General features: G+C 42.1%; 1 protein-coding gene across 1 annotated transcript; it reads left to right on the top strand.

Annotated features, from left to right (window-relative positions):
- Positions 1–6936: 6936 nt before the first annotated feature.
- Positions 6937–14971, top strand: creb3l3a (cAMP responsive element binding protein 3-like 3a). The gene is made up of 10 exons (XM_024421356.2): positions 6937–7108; positions 7541–7654; positions 7823–8066; positions 8331–8464; positions 8872–8982; positions 9096–9202; positions 10666–10734; positions 10831–10915; positions 12838–12934; positions 14222–14971. Exons 1-10 carry the CDS (start codon positions 7085–7087, stop codon positions 14545–14547), a joined length of 1311 nt encoding a protein of 436 aa, XP_024277124.1. The 5' UTR covers positions 6937–7084; the 3' UTR covers positions 14548–14971.
- The last annotated feature ends 10316 nt before the right edge of the window (positions 14972–25287 follow it).

Here is a 25287-nt window from a genome sequence, read left to right as displayed (position 1 = left end):
CTCCTATTTCCTCTCCTTTTGCATTGACAACCAAAGTAAGAAACGCTACAAAGCCCACATTCTTAACATGCAACATGTCAGGATCCCTCTGTTGACAATGAATATAATTTTGTGCCTCTACTCCTACTACCACAACTTCTTAAACTTCACACCTTTGTTCCACTGTTCTCAACGCCTCTGGATAGGAGACATGCTGGACAGCCCTTATTCTTGCCACCTCTGTCTCCTTCACTGGAACAGGACAATTCAGAAATTTGGCTGCATGTTCACCACCACAATTGCAGCATTTAGGCTCAGCCGGCATATAATACCCCTCCCATCTAAATACACTTGACACATGACCAAATCATTTACATTTATCACACTGCATGGGTTTGGGCACAAAGGCTCTCCCAGGGAATCTCATGTAACCCAAATACACGTGAGAAGGAAGAGACTCTTTATAAAAAAACAATAGAATGGATGGAGTGGGCTTCCTTTGCATTTGCTTCTAGCGCCACCCCAAAGATAACACCCTTGGTATGCGCCCTGTTTCGAAGATCCACACGATGCATTCTATTCTGACATCATCTTGAGACACGGAGCACCTTCTGTTCCATAGAGACACACAGAAAGCAAAATAAGCCCAATTCTCTACGACGCCACCTCATCCAACACATCCACAATTTTAATAGAGACTTCAAACAGATCTCCCACGTAACAACATCGATCGAAAACCCTTACGATTTTGTTATGGATTCAGTGTATTCACTCAAATTCGCATACCACCCCAACAGGTCCACAGAGGACGCAATCTCAATTACACTTCATACTTCCCTCTCCCACCTCCAAAAGGGGAAATAACTGTGATAATTCTGTTCATAGACTACAGCTCAGTGTTCAACACCATAGTCTCCTCCAAACTCATTACCAAGCTGGGGACCCTGGGACTGAACTCCTGCCTCTATAACTGGACTTCCTAACGGGACTGCCCCAGGTGGTGAGGGTAGGCAACAACACCTCCGCCACGCTGACCCTCAATAGGGGGGCCCCTCAATGGTGTGTGCTTAGTCCCCTCTTGTACTCCCTATTCACCCACAACTGCGTGATCACGCACAACTCCAACACCATCATCAAGTTTGTTGACAACATGAAGGTGGTAGGCCTGATCACTGACGGCGATGAGACAGCCTACAGGGAGGAGGTCAGAGACTTGACAGTGTGGGGCCATGACAACAACCTCTTCTTCAACATCAGTAAGACCAAGGAGCTGATTGTGGACGACAGGAGAAAGAGGGGAGAGCACACCCCCATCCACATCAACAGGGCTGAAGTGGAGCGGGTTGAGAGCTTCAAGTTCCTTGGCGTGCACACCACTAAGGACTGAACAGGGTCCACACACACCAGCATAGTTGTGAAGAGGGCATGACAGCACCTCCTCCCACTTAGTAGACTGAAAAGATTTGGTATGGGACCTTGGATCCTCAAGTTCTACAGCTACGCCATCGAGAGAGTCTTGACTGGCTGCATCACTGCTTGGTATGGCAAATGCCCTACCCTGGACCGCAAAACGCTACATTGGGTGGTGCGGACAGCCCAGTATATCACTGTGGCTGCACTCACAAGACTATATATACTGTACACACACACACTCACACACTGACACTCTCACACAATTCAGTCCCATTCAAAATCCTATTTTTCCTAACCCCTAAACCTAACCCTAACCCGTACTCTTACCCTAACCCGTATTCTTACCCTAACCTTAACCTTAACCCTAACCTTAACCCAAAAACCTAATCCTAACCCTAACCCGTACTCTTACTCTTACCCTAACCTTAACCCTAACCTTAACCCAAAAACCTAACCCTAACCCTAAATCCAACCCTAGCCCTAAAACTAACCCTAGCTCCTAACCCTTAACATAATTCTAACCTTAACCCCAGTTGGTCAAAAAAAAAATATGGTCCCCACAAGAATAGATAAACACACACACACACACACACACACACACACACACACACACACACACACACACACACACACACACACACACACACACACACACACACACACACACACACACACACAAAAAACATCACAACATTCACTGAGAATAGATTACATACACTAAGTACACAAAATATTAAGAACATGACAAGGACTGACCAGGTGAATCCAGGTGAAAGCTATGATCCCTTATTGATGTCTCTTGTTAAATCCACTTTAATCAGTGTAGATGAAGGGGAGAAGATTTGTAATCCTTTAGACAATTGAGACATGGATTGTGTATGTGTGCCATTCAGAGGGTGAATGGGCAGGACAATAGATTTAAGTGCCTTTGAACAGGGTATGGTAGTAGGTGCCAGGTTCACCGGTTTGTATCAAGAACTGCAATGCTGCTGGATTTTTCACGCTCAACAGTTTCCTCTGTGTCTCAAGAATGGTCCACCACCCAAAGGACATTTAGCCAACTTGACACAACTGTGGGAAGCTTTGGAGTCAACATGGGCCAGCATCCCTGTGGAATGCTTCCGACACCTAATAGAGTCCATGCCCAGGCGAACTGAGGCTGTTCTGACGGCAGTTCCATACTACTTGTCAGACATAGAGAAGTGATACTATATACTCATTGTTGGTTTTAGATGGGTGTGGGGTGTCCGTGGGTGGGTTTTGACAATTTCTTTGGGTTCCTCATGTCTCACTCATTGTTAGAAAAAAGTTTGGTCCAAATCAGATGTTAGGTACTATAATTACTGAATATTATCGTATGAATTAAAATGGCCAATTTGGGTGCAATCAATTAGCTTAATGTCTCAGAGATCAAATTATATTTCAACAAAATAATTGCCGGAATGGTTATCTTATCTGTTTCAAACTACAGAAACGATTTCAGACAATCTGAGATGGTGGGGGTCATGGCCTGTTGAAATGACATGGAACAACCCACTCATCATATGCTGCTGCTACTCAGTTCTTTTATTTTACTCTTATTATGATCTATCCTGATGCCTAGTCACTTTACCCTGCCTTCATGTACATATCTACCTCAGATACCTTATTATGATCTATCCTGATGCCTAGTCACTTTACCCTGCCTTCATGTACATTATACATTTTTGCAGCTCTGCATCTTTGGGAAGGGCTCGTAAGCAAGCATTTCACTGTTAAGTCTACACTAGTTGTATTCGGAGCATGCGACAAATACATTTTCTTTTGAGTGTTCCTTTTAGAAGTATAACTTATACCCATAGAAAATGCACTTTTACAGGTGTGTTTACACAGGCAGCCCAATTCTGATCTTTGTATTTCTCACTAATTGGTCTGTTGACAAATCACATCAGATCTTTTCACGGCAGCTCTTTTTCAGAGCCGATCTGATTGGTCGACTGACCAATTAGTGAAAAAAATATCAGAATTGGGCTACCTGTGTAAACGCAGCCTATTTTAGGCTAGATGGGACAGTTCACCTCAAGTAAAAGTTGGACTGCATTTTTGCCATTCCTCAAAAACCCTATAAAATAAAACTTATTCCTGATTTCTTTCCACTAATTTGGCCTCAATCACATAAAAAACCAAAAACATGTTGTGCATATCTTTCCCATTAATTCTGGATTGAGACCAGCATATCAGGGTAGCTGTAATGCAGTGGTTAAGGACTTGTAAGTAAGCATTTCACTGTAAGGTCTACACCTGTTGTATTCGGGAGCATGTGACAAATAGAATTTGATTTGATTTGGAAAAGGGAAGCGATAGATTAGAGTAGACCATTTGAATTTGGTGATTTATCCCATGTAAAGTGAAAGCTATGGAACATTTGATTTCAAACCATTTATTGTTATTATTGCCACGTCACTTTGTCAAGTCTTCCAGCAGGTGGTGCCTCTGCGAAGGGTTCAGACCTCTTTCTGCATCATTATAGTGTTTCCACCACATTCTAACTCTGTCTCTGAAGTGCCGTACAACCTCTCTACTGGTCTGTGCTGTTACGTAAGGTATTATCTAATGATAGTACTTTAAGACATGGATTTATATAACAGAATGTTCTGTTCCATACCCAAAAGCCCATTACAGAGAAAAGTGTCATATTTCATATTGTTAGAGCTCTTTTTAGCAGCATGACATAGTTTTAAATAACTTTTGCGACTCCTTAGACTTTTAGATTTGAATCAATAGGACTAAAGTCAGACAAACGTTTGAATATTTCTAGATTTACTTTCACTGGTCAATAGGAAGGAACTTGCTTAATGCTGCTATTCAAAACATTGAATGTGATTGAAATCCCACAATGTGTATTGGACTCCCACTGACTGAGCGAGGAGTTGAACGCAGACTGATTATGATTGTGCAAAGACCATTCAAAGCCATTTAAGCCCAAGATTGCACCCAGAAATCTACTCTTACTCAGTCTGCTAAATGCTTTACTTTCATTCAAGTATTATTCAGACCAAAGACACGCTCAAGGTTATTTTTCATTATCTCTATTTAGGCTCCATTCACATTGTCATTCAATCCTTCACATCCAGCCAATTGAACACCCACTTGCTTTTGACTACACTCACAGTTGCTTTTGACTCACACTCACAGTTGCTTTTGACTCACACTCACCGTTGCTTTTGACTTACACTCACAGTTGCTTTTGACTCACACTCACCGTTGCTTTTGACTCACACTCACAGTTGCTTTTGACTCACACTTACAGATGCTTCTGACCCACAGTTATTTGTGTCAACATTTTAAGATGTCTATATATTTTTTAAATAAAATAATATTTGCACAGACCGTATTGTACCCATTGGATGTATGCTTTAAACAGACAACATGTGAACATTTGCTTATAGGAGCAATGACCGGTTACATCAGGTCATATCCATAAGGGTAATCCCAAAGCCACAGAGCCTGAGAGTAGTGATATATTGTTTTTTTCATTCTGTTGTAACAATGTACAAGCGCAACTTGCAGGCTAAGAACAGGGTTTTAACCTTTGGACCCATTCCCCATCAGATAGAGGAGTAATAATGATAACGTAATCCTGCCACAATATAAAGAGCATCATGGTTATTGGCAGTCATCCTGTTGCAAACTAAACTGAAGACACAGCTAGCAGGACGGAGACAGACGAATGGAAAGAGTAACAGATATTTGAAATGATACAGTGAGCTAGGAGATTAGGGAGAGAGAAAAAGGGTCAGGCTTTTTGGACATAATAGAACAGTTAGAAGTTGACAACTGAGAAGTTCACTACTCGTAATTTCATGCATGACTGTCTATGAGAAAAATGAATAAATGGTGGATAGCTTCACTGCTGTGTGTGCTTTATGACCATATTCAGGACCTTCAGAAGTATTCACACCCCTTGACTTTTTCCACATTTTGCTGTGTTACAAAGTGGGATAAAAATGTATTTAATTGTAATATTTCTCTGTTTATTTTTTATCCTGAAAAACTCCACCATTTTTTATGATTACAAGCATACCCACAACATATGAAAACATGAAGAGTGGTACTCAGTAATGTGTTGTATTGGATTTGCCCCAAACATGACACTTTGTATTCAGGAAAAAAAGTTAATTGCTTTGCCACATTTTTTGCAGTATTACTTTGCCTTGCTGCAAAAAGGATGCATGTTTTGGAATATTTTTTTATTCTATACAGGCTTCCTTCTTTTCACTCTGTCAATTAGGTTAGTATTGTGGAATAACTACAATGTTGTTGATTCATCTTCAGTTTTCTCCTATCACAGCCATTAAACACTATAACATTTTTAATGTCGCCATTGGCCTCATGGTGAAATCTTTGAGCAGTTTCCTTCCTCTCCCGCAACTAAGTTAGGAAGGACGCCTGTATTTTTGGAGTGACTGGGTGTATTGATACACTATCCAAAGTGTAATTAATAACTTCACCTGAAAGGGACATTTGTACCCATCTACCAATAGGTGTAGCATGTGTCATAATTGCAGCTAAAATGGGAACAGGTTTGAACATACTTTAGAAAAGAGCAAACATAAACATGTTCCCATGTTCTGTTTTGTTTAATTTATACCTGTGCTGCAATTCTAGGCATTAGTCATAAGCACAACAGAATCACAGTAATAACAACAGGTGGTGTCTTCTAAATATTGTCAATGGTATGTTAGAGGTGAAGTCAGGTGCAGGAGAGCAGAGTATAATGAACAGACACACTTTTATTAAAGTTCCAAAAACGAGAGCACTACATAAATCAAACGCGCTCAAAAAACTGAACATAAAAGTAAAGTGCGTAAACTAACACCACATAACATGAAACAATTACACACAAAACATGATGGGAAACAGAGGGTTGAATACAAGTAGATTGATTGGGGAAATGAAACCCAGGTGTGCATGGAAACAAGACAAGACAAATGGATATATGAAAAATGGAGCGGTGATGGCTAGAAAGCCGATGACGTCGATCGCCGAACGCCGCCAGAACAAGGAGAGGAGCCGACTTCAGCGGAAGTCGTGACAAATATATCTGGAAACAAATGCAGAAACTTCCAGGAGATTTACATCAAAATATTTTATGAATTGTGAGAGGATATAAGGGCATGCTTTTTTTCTGTTCAGACTTGAAAGAATTGGTTGATTTAAATTTATAAAGTAAAGATTTAATTATAAAAGCATTCTTTCATTTTTATGGAGATTGTTTGAAATGGATAAACGGCATCATAGTGTGTTGGTTACGTTTATGAATTAACAAACAACACAGAAACTGTGTCAAAGGTTAACCCTCATTCCTCCTGTCAATCTGCTATCAAACACAACAAGAGGAAAGGAAAGTATAAACTTTTCATCCATCCACGTTCTTTCTTTTCTAGACAGTCAAACTTGCCTCAGTTGTCAGTCTTTCCCTGCCAATCAAATCTCCTCTTTACATGCTGGCCAATGGGGTGACAGACCTGGGGTTGATGACTGGATGTGCTTTGTTGGAGTTTAAACCTTGGACCTCAGAACACGAGCAGTGAGATACAGTAGAGACACACGGTCATCTGGAACAGAGCTCCTTCACAACAAAGGAAACTGACCATTTTACTGGATTTATCTTGTTTTGGGGAGTTCCTCCCTGTTCCACCCTAGTTCTGAAATGATGGACCACTACTCAGACCAGGTAACACGGCCTATGTGTTCGTTTCTGTGTTTTACTATGTCCTGGATAAGTAGGTTAGCAGTTTATGTTATTAGGGCAGCCAAGGTTATATGTGCCATCTAACAAAGTTCCTAAGACGCAGTAGATCTACCTGCCAGTGAGTGTGTGAGTGTGTAGGTGTGGGTGTTTTGTGTGGTCTACATAGACTGACAATCTTTCAAAGTACAAACTAGATCAATTTAATTGATTTTAACTCAAGTCTACTGTGTTGAATGGCATGGTAAAACTGATTAAAAAGTCAGATAAGAGTGACATGAGATAATGGTAATAAAAAGCATTACTAGTCCTAGGTATGATTGCTTTTACAGCCTTCCTGTAAGGATCGTTGTATGTTATCTCTCATTTGTAAACATAGAGTAACATGATGTCATTGAGTGGCCTGTTCTGTTCCAGGGTTGCGACGGGATTGAGCTGCTTGATTTGCTGTTTGATCAGAACGATGGCATCCTCCGTCACGAGGAGATGGGACACCATGGGAACCATGCCTGGCCTATTCACAAGCCAAACGTGAGTGGATTCACTCTTTGATGTTACCCTGCCGTGATTTGACATTTTCACCTTGGCTGTGTCTACCAAGTGTCCACCACGCAATCCCCATAGCTAGCCTGCTTCTCTCAACCACTCTCTCCAGTACGGCAGTACAGTAATTAGAACATTTGGTGTGTTATTTGGCAGATGCTGCGTCCAACAAAGCTCCAGGGCGAGGACTTCTTGAACACCCTCCTGAGTGTCAGTGACTCGGTTTCGGGGTCACCCCTATGGTCTCCCTCTCCCAGTGACAGTGGAATCAGTGAGGACCCCCACTCCGATCAGATGGACAGCCCCAAGCGCCCTGAGAGTCCTCCCACAGAGCCCCATTTCCTCCCCCCTCAGCCACACACCAGGGCCGCCCTGGACACCGACTTCTCCATTAATATCAGTAGGACATATATGGCGCACATTAGTACAGAAAGTATACAAATATATAGAGCATTTCATGTTATTTATTACATAAGTGACACAGAGAAAATGTGTTACGTTATGTTAGATGTGTGATTAATATTGCTTATGTCAACATTATGAGCTCTTCCTTTGAAAGCAACACAGTTTTCGTTTGTATCTTTAGGCTAATCCTGCCTTTGTCTCAGTATCAACACAAACACAGACACGTCTGGCCACATCCTGTCTCTCTGTATGGTTACAGATGGCTGGGACTCAGGCTTCTACCCAGGAAGGACTGGTGCGACAAAGTGTTCCTCTGATGTACACAAAACTCAGCTGACCTCTAGCTTTCCCCTCACTGTCAAGGAGCTACTGCTCTCTGGTACATCTGAGCCGGTGAGTGATAATAAAGGGTATGCGTGTGTGTGCGTGTCTGTGTGCATGTGCGCTAGCATGCGAGTAAGTGTGTGTGTGAGTGCTTGAATGAGTGCGTCTGTAATGGCTTGTTTGTATGTTGGCGAGTGTGTTGGAGTGGAGAGGAATAGGTAAGATGGATAAAGTCATTCTAAAACGTTCCCGAGGAGAACATGAAGAAACAGGTTAACTTAAAAGAGACAGCAGGGCATGAGTTCAGCACGGTAATGTAACTGGTGTGAGGAAAGCAGGAGATGAGAGGAATGGGCTATGCTGCCTGCCTCTCTGTACTCCTTCCAGTCCCTCTGTAAAACACCTTGCTGCTCAGGCCACTGGTTGTGATGCTTTACATATGATGTACTGTATTAACATTCCCGTCTCACTTCCAGCCCCCACAGCAGTCCCAGCAGTCCTTCCAAGAGTTGATTCTCAATGAGGACGAGAAAAAGCTGCTGGCCAAGGAAGGGGTGACTCTGCCTAGCCAACTACCCCTCACCAAGGTCAAACTTTTTTGCAGTCTTTTGCAGCTTCACAGAACAACTTAAAGGTTCTTGAGGATTTTAAATGCGCGTAAACATGCTAAATATTTTGTTCCTTTGTCGTTTTCCATTAGTATGAGGAGAGGATTCTGAAGAAAATTCGCAGAAAGATCCGGAACAAGCAGTCGGCCCAAGAGAGCAGGAAGAAGAAAAAGGAATATATCGATGGTCTGGAGAGCAGGTACTGACAATAGGCACTAAATAAATGGAAAAGATATTGACTCACAGGCCTAAAGTCAAAGTAGAAGTGTCCAACTCTGACTACAACTGACAAAAATGCATAAAGCACTTCTACAAACCAACAAGATATTTGGAACATGTCTCAGCTGTGCTCCTGTGCAGGCCGTGCAGAAGAAACATCAGCCCGTGCTGTGAAGCACGAGATTGAACGTCACTCAACTTTCTAGAGTTTTCCCTGTTAGTTAACACTATCAATGTTTCCCTTTACTGTGGGAATTGTGATTGAATCAATGCAATATTAGCCGCTTCCAATGCAACGTCCTGAACAAAACTAAATATGCAAGAGATTTTGTTGTTGGCAGAACGAGTCGGAGTAGGATTCTACCCAGAACTGTGCGGCATAACCAATCAGAGCTGCAGTAGGCCTATATGCAAATAGACCATTGCCATATATGGATCTGTGCCATTCACTTTGAACTGGACTGTGTTTACACCATGAGCGGTTGTGGTTAGATAAGCTTGTTTTGAGATCAAAGCGAGAGCTGCATGTACCCACCTCTGCACATGTGTTCATATCCTTTGCTAGGCAGTGAGTTATTAGCCCAGTTATGGATCATTTGTAGTTAGCAATGGGGGAGTGATTGTTTCCTACAAGAGCACAAAACATGTACATTTCTAGATGTCTTTGAAACGCAAGTCATGAAAAAGGCTTTTTTTTGTCTTAAAGGGGCAGTGTTATATTTTGAGATAGGCTTGAGTAAGCTAAGTAGCCAACAAGCAGAGAGTAGCATAATTTGTTTAATTCTCTGTAATAATAGTATGGAACTAATAATGCATTTTATTTTGTTAAGTGGTTTCTTGCATCAAACAACACAACAACATTTTTAATCACCTCCTTATCTAAAGGACAAGTGGATAAACAGGTTAATGTCAAGCTCTGCATGATTTTTTCAAACGTCTCATGAACACCACACATTGGCTGCTACTGAAGGCTGAACGATAGAACAGCTATTTCCATTTAAAAAATGGTAGAGTGACGTTCCATTGTTTAAGGCAAGTCACTCTGTTAGGCCTACGTTATGATCAAATAGCCACAGTAGCCTACTTGGCCACTGTTAAAACTGTAACTTAAGTGGGTACAGCCTCATTGTTCACAGTAAACACACGTTGGAATTTTCACAACTTTCAAGTTTGCCCTCAGCAGACATGAAATTTGCCCAGTGCTGGTCTCAGGGTGCTGAGCACAAAACGTTTAAGAAACAGTGTGTGAGTTTTGTGGTGCAAAGAAACTGCATAGGGCCCATTGTGTGTCCTTGAGTGTCACAGTATGATTTGATTATACCAAAGTGTTTCTCGGCATGCTGGTGAGTGATACTGTAGCAGGATGGTGTTTTTCTTGGACTGATCGAGCAGCAACAGCTTGTCAGTCTCATCTGGGAAATTCCCTTGTTGTTCCTCTTCCAGGATGACTGCCTGCAACACACACAACCAGGAGCTGCAGAGGAAGGTGTTCCAGTTGGAGAAATGCAACACGTGAGGAACCTCCACACTAATCTGCTCTCCCTGCTCTGTTTCTGCCGCCATACACCCGGTGGCAAAGTTTTCTAATTGAGCCTCTGTGTCTCCCAGGTCTCTGATGGAGCAGCTGCGTAGGATGCAGACTCTGGTAATGAACGGCTCCAAAAAGGCCGCCCAGGCTGGGACCTGTGTTCTGGTAAGCAGAAGTGTCACTTTTAGAAACAGTTCATTAGATCAGCTCATACACCATATGGGATTAGAGACAGACAGGTGGAAAGATGCAACCACCTCACTCTTTCCCATTTAACCAGGGGATACAGTTACTGTTAGAAGTTATACCATCAGAATTATCAACAGTGAGAATGAATGGTGCTAGTCAAGGATCAATTGAGACCTGGACAAATATACCTGACTCTGAAAAGAACAATCTCGCTAAAGCCCCACACATACAAACCAATATATATACTGTATATATTTGGAGTTTTGTCCTTTGCTTTCAGACCCACAGGGAAGGGGTGGTACTGATGGGTTGGGAGGATGTGGGCGTTGGGTTGGGGCTATCTTTGTATGCATTTATTTGATTGTTTTTTTACCTGTAACCCCCCCCTCTGAAAAAAAATGACAAAACAAAATAAAAAGGTGTATGCCAGACATATAGAGTGAAACATACACAGAGAAATACACCCAAGAGAGACACACCATTGATTCACCTGTCTATAATATAATTGGACAGATCAACTAAAACCACATCAGTGCCAACAGAAATTAGACTTTGTAAATCCAAATATGAATATGAATGAGTTTGTGTCTCTTCTAATGCCTTGTACTTTAAAACTTCTTATGGCTTGGGGCAGTATTTTGACGTTTGGATGAGAAGTGTGCACAAAGTAAACTGCCTGTTACTCAGGCCCAGAAGCTAGGATATGCATATAATTGGTAGATTTGGATAGAAAACACTCTATAGTGTTTTAGAAAACAACACAGTTTCCAAAACTGTTGAAATAATGTCTGTGAATATAACAGAACTGATATGGCATGCGAAAACTTGAGGAAAATCCGTACAGGAAGTGGGATGTTTTTGATGTGGGTATTTTCAATTGAATGCCTATAGAGTATCTAATGGGTTAGGACCCGGATTGCAGTTCCTATGGCTTCCACTAGATGTTAACAGTCTTTAGACATTGTTTCAGGCTTGTTTTCTGAAAAATGAAGAAGAATGAGACCTTTCTGTCAGTGGACTGTAGAATCATGCAGTGCTGGTTTACGCGCATGACCGAGTGCATGCCCTTCGTTGTTTTTCCTTTCTATTGAATACGTTATTGTCCAGTTGAAATACTATCGATTATTTAGACAATTGACAACCTGAGGATTAATTATAAACATCGTTTGACATGTTTTGACAAATTTTACCGGTACTATTAGGATGTATTCATCTGCATGTTTTGACCGCCTTTGAGCCAGTCGATTACTGAACAAAATGCGCCAAGAGAGTTTTTGGGATATAAAGAGGGACTTTATCGAACAAAACAAATATTTATTGTGTAGCTGGCACTCTTGTGACTGCAACCATATGAAGATCTTCAAAGGTAAGTGATTAATTTTATCGCTATTTCTAACTTTGTAATTCCTTTACTTGGTTGTAAAATGTTTGTATGCTTTTGTAAGCAGGGCGCTGTCATCAGATAATCGCATGGTATGCTTTCGCCGTAAAGCCTTTTTGAAATCTGACAAATCGACTGGATTAATAAGAAGTTAATCTTTAAGCCAATGTATAACGCTTGTATTTTTTATGAATGTTTATTATGACTATTTCTGTATTTTGAATTTGGCGCTTTGCAATTTCACCGGATGTTGTTGAGGTGGGTCGCTAGCGGAACGCCTGCGCCAGAAAGGTTAAGAAAATGCAGAAATGTAAAATAATACGGATTGTGTGTTCACACCTGTTGACTTTGATGCACTGTACTGGGATTAGCTGAACAGCTTTGAACAACAGTTACTGAAGAGTGTGTCTTTAACTCTGGAGCTCTACTGGGGATTGGAAGCTCCCCTAAACCGCTAAACATTGTTGACTGTGGCAAAGTACAAATGATCACTTTTTCACTTTTCCTTTTACCTCAGGTGCTACTCCTGTCCTTCTCCCTCATCCTCTTCCCAAACCTGAAACCTTTCTCCGAGCCCAAGGTCAGCCAAGGAGGGGACTTCAGCCCAGTGAGAGGTGAGTCAGCCTCCTGTACTGCCCGGCCAAACCTCGCCCCGCCACCCCGTACCTCCTGCCTCACATCACAGCTGGAGAGCTGATTAGACTAGAGCTCCTCTCATAGTGCCAGATGCTGCTACGGCGCTGCTGCTATACCAACTCACCTGCAGAGCACGACGGTCCACCAGGGCCCCACATTTCAAATCAAGAGCTGAGCTGGCAACCCTCAGCACAGAGAACATGCATTACTAATCCCTATTCTCATCAGCTTGTCTGACTAACAGTCTCCTTTCAACAGTTGTACACTCTTAGAAAAAAAGGTGCTGGCCTCCCGAGTGGCGCAGCGGTCTAAGGTATTGCATTGCAGTGTTCGATTGTGTTCAATCTCAGGCTGTATCACAGCCGGCCGTGACCAGGAGACCCATGAGGCGGCACACAATTGGCCCAGCAATGTCCGGGTTAGGGGAAGGTTTGGCCGGCCGGGATTTCCTTATCCCATCGTACTCTAGCGACTCCTTGTGGCGGGCCAGACGCCTGCAAGCTGACTCCGGTCGCCAGCTGTATGGTGTTTTCTCTGACACATTGCTGCGGCTGCCTTCCGGGTTAAGCAAGCAGTGTGTCAAGAAGCAGTGCTTGGCAGGGTCATGTTTCGGAGGACGCACGGCTCGAGACCTTCACCTCTTCCGAGTCCGTACAGGAGTTGCAGCGATGGGACAAGACTGTAACTACCAATTGAATATCACAAAATTGGGTAGAAAAAGGTTAAAAAAGAAAAGAAAAAAACAAGGGTGCGATCTAGAACCTTAAAGGGTTCTTCGGCTGTCCCCATAGGATAATCCTTTGAAGAACCCTTTTTGGTTGCAGAAAGAACCCTTTTTCTACAGAGGGTTCTAAATGGAACCCAAAATGGTTCTGCCTGCAACCAAAAAGGGTTCTCCTAAGGGGACAGCTGAAGTTTTTTCTAAGAGTATAGGAATTGTTGGATACAATATGAAAGGGACCTCAAAGATATCTAATGGTCTCATAATGTTTTAAGATAGTGAATGACTTAAATGTAATTATTCATCTTAACTGATGGTCTGTCAGCTCTGTGAGTGGAATCTAGTTTTACAGTAGATGTCTTTGGTTAATTGTACAACCAAAAGCCAGGGTACACGTTTTTTAAAAGGTGGCTTACAGTCTAACAACTTAAAGTTGGACTGGGGATGTAGTATGTGTGACATTAGTTCACCATTTAATGACTGGAATCAATATGTGTTGAGCTGCTTACTCACCTGTAACTTGTGTCCCCTCTTCCCCCTGCAGTACAGTCACGTTCCCTGCACAACCTCCAGTCTTCCAGAGTGCTGCATGTCATTGACCAGCCGTATCATACTGCAGACGACGAGCCCAAGTCTCCGCACCACCATTTCCCAGGAGACCAGGGGGTAAATGAGATGACCTCTCTGCTGGGTAAGCTGGGCACCGGTGACGGCAGCCAGGGGCTGTCCAATCTCGACGCCATGTCTCCCAACAATAGCCTGGATGAGCAAGCCCATTTCCACGGGGACCCCATTACCGGCCACATAGCTACAGTGACCTTGAATCCACACCGCAGAGCCACACTACGCCCACATGCTGATGACATGTGATTGGATAGAGTTTTCCCAGCAGGATTCTTCTGCTCTGCTCCCATCTCCACACAATTCACATGATGAAACATAGAGTAGCACACACCTAAGCCTCTTTTTTACACTGTTGGGGTAATAAGAAATAAATCATTCCTGCTTTTGCCTCTTATATTTTATGTATATGCTTTTTTCTTGTTTGTTATACTGTTTTGTATTGTTTTCAAGAGGAATTGAGCATCTCTTGCCCCTCCATGACTGTTTTAACATTGACAGTGTAGATTTGTGTATTTTGAGAAAGGTAATAATTCTTGTTTTTCATAACTGTGATGGTGTGTACAATTTTGAGCTTTACAAACCATTTTGAGATTCAATTTGCATGTACACTACGAAGCAATAACTTTATTGACAATCTTGCTACAAATTAATAAAACTGTCTCAAACTTTAGAATGTTTAAGTGCTGTCTGCATGTCTGAGTAGTTTCATTAGATTCAGTAGCTCGTGCCTTTAGCATCTAAAAGGCTAAGCTGTTGGGGGGAGGGGAACTAAGCTAACATATGGAATTGTTTCAGATGGTCATACCATAGATCATTTAGCTATTTGATTTTGAATTTTAGGACCCCTTTAGGTATCAAAACCTGTTATTTTGAATTATTTCATCCAATATGGAATTTGGCCTTTACTACTGTAGCCCATAGAATTGCATTCAATAACACATTCATAAATGGCAAAAAAGACAGTCAAAAAATAAATCATAAGGGTTTGTGGTGTTGGTCCTATTTCTAGGAGATATAAGAAAGCTCAGGATATATATATTTAGTTTTTACACATATGTAACCCCTTCTTTTTGAAATTATTTTATAAAACTACCTCCATACCTCCATCCGTTTGTATGGGTTATCTTCAGACGAGTCCCATGACACTTGTGGTGGTCATAGAGCAAAATTGAGAACACAGTTGTGTTCGTGAGAGTGGTCATAATAGTTTGTTGGCCAAACCATTCGGACACTACAGACGTTTTCGTGAGAAGGACAATTTCCTGGATGTCTCATGGTCTGACAAACACAGCAGATACAGTGGATGGAGAAGAAGCACATGCAAAAACAAAAAAAAGATATCTCCATCTTAAACTGACAGATTCTGATGGAGATTTGTATTAGTCTGTTACTTAGATTGATGCATGGGTGCGTCAATAAACTCTCAAGGATTTAATATTTCAAAAGTGGTTCAAGAGAAAAAGTACAAGATTTCCCAAGATGGTGCCTGAAAAGCTGACACAATCTAAATATCTCAGTGGCATATTTACAGTGGGTTTGATGTCTGAAACGACAGGATTTACACAGAAAGAATGAGACAAAGTTAACTAGGTCAAAGGTATTGCAGAGTTACGATAACCTTCCACTGACAAAATACACAAATCAATGCTCTTGCTCAATGCTCTATCAAACCATGACATCCCCACAGCCAGTTTGTTTACTTGTCTGTGAGTGTGACACTCCTAGTCCACCCCCGCCTCATTGGCTTGTCAATAGAACCTCAAAACCCCAATAGTACCCCATCAGCTAGTGAGTGAATAAAAGTGTTCTCGCTCCAGTGCTTCTTGGTCCCCAATTTGATCTAACATTTCATATCAAATTCTGACAGTCTGGCTAGTCTGCCAATTTCTGACACACTCAACATCATAGGGTTTGGGGATAGGCTGGAGAGGTGGAGGTGCTGTTCTGTTTCAAGTGTATTGTGTCTAGCTGACGAATAGCTAGTGAATCAGCATAAATACCAACCTTCATAACAATGGTGCTCATTTAACCGAGGTTGACATAAATGACAGGTGTCTGGAGTCTCTGGACGTTGTCTGTGTGTATGAGTGTGCGTGCATATATGTGGTTATTTGGAAGGGAGTGTTATGAAGTACTGTAGGAGTTTGTGTGTTATGAGGTAAGAGTTTGTGTGTGTATGTGTGTATGTGCGTGTGTGTGTGTGTGTGTGTGTGCATCTGCTTGTCTGTCTGTACGACTCTCTTTCTGTGTGGGAGGGGGTGTTATGAGGTTGGTTTATCCACAGTGGTCTTTCATCCCAACCCAGTGGGGAAGGTGGCTTTTTTTGTGTCGATCCTTATCTGCCATTGTGCCTCTGGCCTCTCAGTCTTTAATCATGGGGAGAGCGGCTCAGCGACCAGCATCTTTGATCAGCTTCTCTGTGCCCCACTTTGATTGTCTCCCACTGGCCCTGAGTTCTCCACCCGCGGGTTGAATCCCACAAAGTCAGACCCTGAGAGAAGGACATGAAAAGATGAAGGACACAGTCAAAGAGTTGTCCTTGTTTTCACTTGTTTAAAGGGCCTATCCCGGGATTGGTACATTCATTTTTGGACTTTTAAATGAATAATACCATAGATTATTGAGGAATAAAATGTATAAATGCCTTATAAGTTTACTTCAACTGTCTTACCCCATCAGGACCCAAAATATAAGCTCCATCTTAACACTGTGCTGCTTGGAATACATGTGTCTTATCTCATGGATGGTCAGTCCTTGCATGAATACAGTAGCTCCTTATAGCTCTATCTATGAAAACAGCTGTTTAGCAAAACAACTGATTTAGATTGTTTTCAAATCCCGGATTGCTCCTTTAATCCTGTTTGTGGCGTTTCTGTTTTGAAGTGCAGCGCTGACCAGATAAAGTGACCCAGATAAAGTGACCCAGATAAAGTGACCCAGATAAAGTGACCCAGATAAACTGACCCAGATAAACTCATGAAAAACTCTTGAGTGGTTTAAACTTTCTCTTTGATAATTAGTTTTTGAATGAGAGTCACACAAACAAATTAAACCAAACCAACCATGATCAATATCTTATTGTCCGTTGGGTGAGTGGAGTAAATGTTCATTATTTCCATCAGCAAAAGGGACAACAGAAATAATGGTTCCATTTGTGATTGCATGCCATATTGTGGTTCTGGTATTTTCTATTTGAAGTGTATGATATGATCAACACAATGTATGTAAAATAGCTAATACCTGAAGGGGTGGACGGTTCGAGATATACAATAAAGAGATTAAACCCGTCTGCAGGTTTGTCCAACCTCACAGGTGAGTTAATCTACGTGTTTGTTAGGATTAACCTGTGCCTTAGTGTGTTGTTACAGCTGCACTATCCTTTGTCTACTGACGCAATCTCTTACTGTAAATGTAAATGTCTGGTCATCTGTGCAATACTATAGGCTGTGCAATTGCCAACCACTTGATACCGGCTGTCTATTTCTAGAAGTTCCTACCTATTCGAGGGTAAGACATTTTCAATTTGGCTCTGACATGACTCATGATTAGCTTTTTACATGATAATTCAAACCAATTTAGTTTCATTCATTTGAATTTTTTTCATAATAGACAGCCGACTCATCGTAAATGGCTGGCAATGCTGTGCTGTCTCTACCTTCTTGCCCTTTGTGTTGTTGCCTGTGCCCAATAATGTTTGTACCATGTTTTGTGCTGCTATCATGTTGTGTTGCTACCATGCTTTGTTGTCACGTCTTGCTGCCTTGCTCTGTTGTTGTCTTTGGTCTCTCTTTATGTAATGTTGTATTGTCTCTCTTGTCGTGACGTGTGTTTATTACTATATTGATATTTAATTTTTCATTTTTAATCCCAGCCCCTGTCCCCGCAGGAGGCCTTTGCCTTATCGTAGGCCTTCATTGTAAATAAGAATTTGTTCTTAACTGACTTAACTAGTTAAATAAAGGTTAAATAAATAACAAATAAAAATGTTATGAAGTAATGCACATGTTAACCTGTGAGCCTGAGAATGTGCTTATGCCCCCTATGCGTTCTACAGAATTTTAGACCCTCCCAAATCCATTTCCACTTGATATGTCAGAATACTTCAAGAAACATTTCTTAAAGTATTTCTGGATATGTGCGGTTTGACCTTCGTTTGACTTCTGGCCCATCGCCATGCTTCATCATCCCAGGGAGGGAGGAGATGTCACAAAATTGTTCAAATTACTAAATGACATTCACAGAATTTGAAAGCTACTGCAAGGCGTTGGTGAGAAATGGAGGAAAAAATCTAAACGGGTGTTTCCACATAGCATAACAGCTACAAAGCGGATGCTAGCTAGCCTATTTTTCATTAAATAGCATGGCTGGTTAGCTAGCTAGCTATCATAGTCTGCTGATCATAGTCTGCTGCTGGAAAAAATTGTGTTATGGCTTTACATCCCCTGCTATAATGTGGATAAAGAGTTACTTGTCTAACAGAACACAGAAAGTGTTCTACAATGGAAGCCTCTCAAACATAATGCAGGTAGAATCAGGAATTCCCCAGGGTAGCTCTTTAGGCCCCTTGCTCTTTTCAATCTCTTCTAACAACATGCCACTGACTTTGAGTAAAGCCAGAGTGTCTATGTATGTGGATGAAGCATTTCTCTACAGCTGGCCATGCTTTCCACTTGGCTACTCCAGCACCGGCCAACAGGTCTGCACCCTCCACAGCAACTGCCCAAGCCCCCCCCCGCTTCTCCTTCACCCAAATCCAGACAGCTGATGTTCTGAAAGAACTGCACAATCTGGATCTTACAAATCACCCGGGCTAGAAAATCTGGACCCTATCTTCCCAAAATGATCTGCCACCATTGTTGCAACTCCTATAACTAGTCTGTTCAACCTCTCTTTTGTATCATCTGAGATTCCTAAAGATTGGAAAGCGGCCGCGGTCATCCCCCTCTTCAAAGGAGAAGACACTCTAGACCCAAACTCTTACAAACCTATATCCATCCTGCCCTGCCTTTCTAAAGTCTTCGAAAGCCAAGTGAACAAACAGATCACCGACCATTTAGAATCCCACCGTACCTTCTCCGCTATGCAATCCGGTTTCCGAGCTGGTCACGGGTGCACCTCAGCCACGCTCAAGGTCCTAAACGATATCATAACCGCTATCAATAAAAGACAGTACTGTGCAGCCATCTTCATCGACCTGGCCAAGGCTTTCGACTCTGTCAATCACCGTATTCTTATCGGCAGACTCAACAGCCTTGGTTTCTCTAATGACTGCCTCGCCTGGTCCACTAACTACTTCTCAGATAGAGTTCAATGTGTCAAATCGGAGGGCCTGTTGTCCGTACCTCTGGAGGTCTCTATGGGGGTGCCACAGGGTTCAATTCTCGGGCCAACTCTATTCTCTGTATATATCAATGATGTCGCTCTTGCTGCGGGTGATTCTTTGATCCACCTCTATGCAGACGACACCATTCTGTATAAATCTGGCCCTTCTTTGGACGCTGTGTTAACAAACCTCCAAATAAGCATCAATGGCATACAACACTTCTTCCGTGTCCTCCAACTGCTCTTAAATGCTAGTAAAACTAAATGTATGCTCTTCAACCGATCGCTGCCCGCACCCGCCCGCCCAACTAGCATCACTACTCTGGACAGTTCTGACTTAGAATATGTGGACAACTATAAATACCTAGGTGTCTGGCTAGACTGTAAACTCTCCTTCCAGACTCATATTAAGCATCTCCAATCCCAAATTAAATCTAGAATCAGTTTCCTATTTTGCAACAAAGCCTCCTTCACTCATGCTGCCTAACATACCCTCGTAAAACTGACTATCCTACCGATCCTTGACTTTGGCGATGTCATTTACAAAATAGCCTCCAACACTCTACTCAGCAAATTGGATGCAGTCTATCACAGTGCCATCTGTTTTGTCACCAAAGCCCCATATACTACCCACGACCGTGTCTTGTATTCTCTCATTGGCTGGTCCTCGCTACATATTTGTCGCCAAACCCACTGTCTCCAGGTCATCTATAAGTCTTTGCTAGGTAAAGCTCCACCTTATCTCAACTCACTGGTCACCATAGCAACACCCACCCATAGCACGCGCTCCAGTAGGTATATTTCATTGGTCATCCCCAAACCCAACACCCCTTTTGGCCACCTTTCCTTCCAGTTCTCTGCTGCCAATGACTGAAACGAATTGCAAAAATCACTGAAGTTGGAGACTTATATCTACCTCACTAACTTTAAGCATCAGCTGTCAGGGCAGCTTACCGATCGCTGCAGCTGTACACAGCCCATCTGTAAATAGCCCATCCAACCAACTACCTACCTCATCCCCATATTTGTTTAGTTTTTCTGCTCTTTTGCACACCAGTATTTATACTTGCACATACTCATCTGCACATCCATCACTCCAGTGTTAATTGCTAAATTGTAATTACTTCACCACTATGGCCTATTTATTGCCTTACCTCCTTACTACATTTGCACACACTGTATACAGATGTTTCTATTGTGTTATTGACTGTACATTTGTTAATCCCATGTGTAACTCTGTGTTTTTGTAGCACTGGTCACAATTGGTCACAATTGTAAATGAGAACTTGTTCTCAACTGGTCTACCTGGTTAAATAAAGGATACTACAGCGACTGAAATAACTGAAACACTTAACAAATAGTTGCAGTTAGTTTCAGAGTGGGTGGCAAGGAAAATGTTAGCCCAAAATATTTCTATAACTAAAATAATTGTATTTGGGACAAATCTTTCACTAAACCCTAAACCTCAATTAAATATTGTAATAAACTGCTTGGAGTAACCCTGGATTGTAAACTGTCATGGTCAAAAAATATTGATACAACAGTAGCTATGATGGGGAGAAGTATGTTCATCATAAAGCCCTGCTCTGCCTTCTTAACAATACCATCAACAAGGCAGGTCCTACAGGCCCTAGGTTTGCTGCACCTTAACTACTGTTCAGTCATGTGGTCAGGTGCCACAAAAAAAGGACTTAGAAAATTGCAATTGATTGTAGCATGTCTGGCCCTTGGATGTACACAGAGCGCTAATATTAATAATATGCATGTCAATCTCTCCTGGCTCAAAGTGGAGGAGCAATTGACTTCATCACTACTTGTATTTATAAGAGGTATTGACATGAATGCACTGAGCTGTCTGTTTGAACTACTGGCACACAGCGGAGACACAAAAGGTCTCTTTACAGTCCTCAAGTCCAGAACAAACTATGGGAGGCGCACAGTACCACATAGAGCCATAACTACATGGAACTCTATTCCACATCAAGTAACTGATGCAAGCAGTAAAATTTGACTTAAAAAACAGATTAAAAAACACCTTATGGAACAGCGGGGACAGCGGGGACAAACATAGGCACAGTATCACGTTTTAGGGAAGACCCAGATGCAGACAGTGTCGAAGTAACAACATTTTATTACAAAACAGGGTGCAGGCAAAATGGCAGGCCAATGGCAGGCAGAGGTCAGTAATCCAGATCAGAGTCCAAAAGGTACATAATGGCAGGCAGGCACAGGGTCAGGGCAGGCAGAATGGTCAAAACAGGAACTAGAAACAGACCGGCACAAGGGGGAAAATGCTGGTCTGCTTGATGAAAAGAAATGGGCAACAGACAAACAGAGAACACAGGTATAAATACACTGGGGATAAGGAGTTGAGATGGGAGACACCTGGTGGGGGGTGGAGACAAGCACAAAGACAGGTGAAACTGTTCAGGGTGTGACACACAGACCGATGCATACACACACACGATAACATACGCACTATACACACACATACACATGGATTTAGTACTGTAGATATGTAGTAGTGGTGGAGTAGGGGCCTGAGGGCACACAGTGTGTTGTGAAATCTGTGAATGCATTGTAATGTTTTTCAAATTGTATAAACTGCCTTAATTTTGCTGGACCCCAGGAAGAGTACCTGCTGCCTTGTTGACATTGCATAAATCATGACAAAATGTGTAGGATTGCAGGAAATTAGCTGTAAAACTGCACATTTTTCTCTCTGCCCCATGGCAAAATTAGTAGAATTGCATGAAATGAGTTACAAAATGACAAAATCTGATTTATGCCCTATGGCAAAATGTGGAGAATTGTAGCAAATTAAATAAAAAACTCTCTTCCGTAAGTTCAGACTGTGGTCTCCATAGTGGCTCGGCGGTTTAAGGCACTACATCACAGTGCTAGAGGTGCCACTACAGACCCAGGTTCAATCCCAGGCTATGTCACAAACAGCCATGACCAGGAGTCCCATAGGGTGGCACACAATTGTCCCAGCATCACCCAGGTTAGGGGAGGGTTGTCAAGGGAATCCAGTTTGGATTTGGCTTCACTCCAAACATATAGCATTGAGAGCATACATCATTGACAGAAACAACTTGAATTGTTGCATGTCTTTGTGCTGTTGTACTAGCTAGCTAGCTAATATGGGCCTTGCCTAAATTTAATTAAATTACCTTTTATTCTTGGTCAATGTTTTGGGGAAGCCTGGTTTCCCTTGGCATCCATGAATACATGCAGAATAGCCACCACACACCTGAATAGTGTGTCAAAAGAACCATCGTAGAAAAGTCTGAAAGAACGCTCCGATTCTATTACCACGTGTGACTTAAGGCTATAACATGTTTATAACATGTTTATTTTCGTAATATATGTGTGCATGATCTGGGTGGTTTAGTAGCTGAAAAGGTCTGCCTACATCATTCAAGTGGGGAATGTAAAACCATCTTCCAGATGACTTTTATTGAGATTTGAATGTGTTGATTTAGGATTGTTCTGTATCCCCCAGGTTGGAATATTAATAATTTACAATTCATTTATATTCTTAGAATGTGTTCTCAGTTGATGACCTCATTTATCACTGGGGAGAATCTGCCAAGGTGCCCCAGGGAAACATCTCAGATGAATTAACATGACAGCTTTATCCTTCTAAGACGTGTCAAACTCATTCCATGGAGGGCCAAGTGTCTGCCGGTTTTTGACCCTCCCTTGTACCTGATTGATGTATTAAGGTCACCGATTAGTAAGGAACTCCTCTCACCTGGTTGTCTAGGTCTTAATTAAAAGGAAAACCAAAAACCAGCAGACACTTGGCCCCCCATGGAATGAGTTTGACATCCCTGTTCTAACATCTTCTATTAATCCCTAGCCCCATGACTGTCTGATTTGCAAGTGGTTCAGTGAACCATGCTCATGTGCTCTAAGACCTGAAAACGTGGGTTAGCTCCCCCAAGCGAATGCCTAGGCTTTAGCTCAGCAGGCTAACACAGTATTGTGGCGCACAAACGACCTGAGTTCAAACCCAGTCAATCACATTGGTGCTGTGACACGTCAATGGATGCCTATCAGCTGCAGGAGTCGTTGCGGAGAGGAGGAGGTCAAAGGGGCTTAAAGAAGAAGTGATTATGGCAACCATGCTCTTATGATGAATACCCTTGCCTGAGAGTTAAAGCTATAATCATTAGTTATTAAATGAATGATTTATACCCAAATATTGTTGAAGAATATAACTTATACGAGCCTAATGAGCTTAGTTCAACTGTTGTGCCCCATGCATCAACAACCAACATACAAGCGTGTTTTACTCTGTTTGTAAACAATGTCAAATGTAAACAAACACTGTGAAGTCTCAAAAATGGGATTAACATGATACTTTTGGTCGGTCGTTTCATTCATAGCTCTGTCTATGAATTTCTCCAGGCCCATACCTCCGTTTTTTACCAAAACTGGGACGGGGACACGTGGTGGCCGCTTTGTTATTGTTTCAATTAAGGATTCTAGCTTTAAAGAATCGTGTTAGGTCTCTGATACATTCTTGTCCCACTGGGCACACCATGTCATTTCAACATGGAGACAGTAATTGGATAATATTTGGTTGAGATGTTGATCAATGAGATTACAACCTATATAGACCCACTCAAAAGACAGCCAAAAGTTAGTTGAATTTCCAATGTGTTATCACTATTCTTTCAACCATTTAAAAACACAACCAAATTCCAATGGACAAACAACGTCGGATTGTTGGTTTAGTTGTCACCCAAATGTCTATCACGGCGCTTTCAACCATTTAAAAGCACAGCAAAGTTCAAAGGGGGATAACATTTCAGATATTTTGTTTATTTATACAACAGATGAATGTGTTATCACTGTGCTTCATTGAATCAGAACCAAATGACCAAGTCAACGCAACATGTAAAGTGTTGCTCCCATTGTTCATGAGCTGAAGTAAAAGATCCCAGATATGTTCCATACGTACAAAAGCTTATTTCTCTCAAATTCTGTGCATACATTTATTTACATCCCTGTTAGTGAGCATTTGTCCTTTGCCAAGATAATCCATCCACCTGAAAGGTGTGACACATCAAGAAGCTGATTAAATCAGCATGCCGGGACAATAAAATGCCACTCTACAACGTGCAGTTTTGTCACACAACACAATGCTACAGATGTCTCTTGTTTTGAGGGAGTGTGTAATTGGCATGCTGAGTGCAGGAATGTCCACCAGGGTTGTTGCCAGAGAATTGTATGTTAATTTATCTACCATAATCCACCTCCAACCACATTTAAGAGAATTTGGCAGTACGTCCAACCGGCCTCACAACCGCACATCTGGCATCTTCACCTACGGGATCGTCTGCAACCAGCCGATGAAACTGTGGATTTGCACAACGGAACTATTTCTGCACAAACTGTCAGAAATCATCTCAGGGAAGGTCATCTGTGTGCTCATCATCCTCATCTGGACCTGACTGCAGTTCGGCATCATAACCAACATCAGTGGGCAAATGCTCTCTTTCAATGGCCACTGGCACGCTAGAGAAGTGTGCTCTTCACAGACTAATCCCGGTTTCAACTGTACTGGGCAGATGGCAGTATGGTGTCGCGTGGGCGAGCGTTTTGCTGATGTCAAAGTTGTGAACAGAGTGCCCCATGGTGGCAGTGGGGTTA

This window comes from Oncorhynchus tshawytscha, linkage group LG05 (genome assembly GCF_018296145.1).
Source record: "Oncorhynchus tshawytscha isolate Ot180627B linkage group LG05, Otsh_v2.0, whole genome shotgun sequence".
Classification (NCBI taxonomy): Eukaryota; Metazoa; Chordata; class Actinopteri; order Salmoniformes; family Salmonidae; genus Oncorhynchus; species Oncorhynchus tshawytscha.
Note: the sequence above shows the minus strand (reverse complement) of the source record. Positions and strands in the feature narration are given on the sequence as shown.

Excerpts from the sequence above, each read along its gene's own strand:
- creb3l3a (XM_024421356.2), top strand. The coding sequence starts at position 7,085 with ATGATGGACCACTACTCAGACCAG. Across the intron at positions 8,067-8,330 it reads CGACTTCTCCATTAATATCA|ATGGCTGGGACTCAGGCTTC; the intron begins GTAGGACATATA and ends GTATGGTTACAG. Across the intron at positions 12,935-14,221 it reads GGACTTCAGCCCAGTGAGAG|TACAGTCACGTTCCCTGCAC; the intron begins GTGAGTCAGCCT and ends TTCCCCCTGCAG.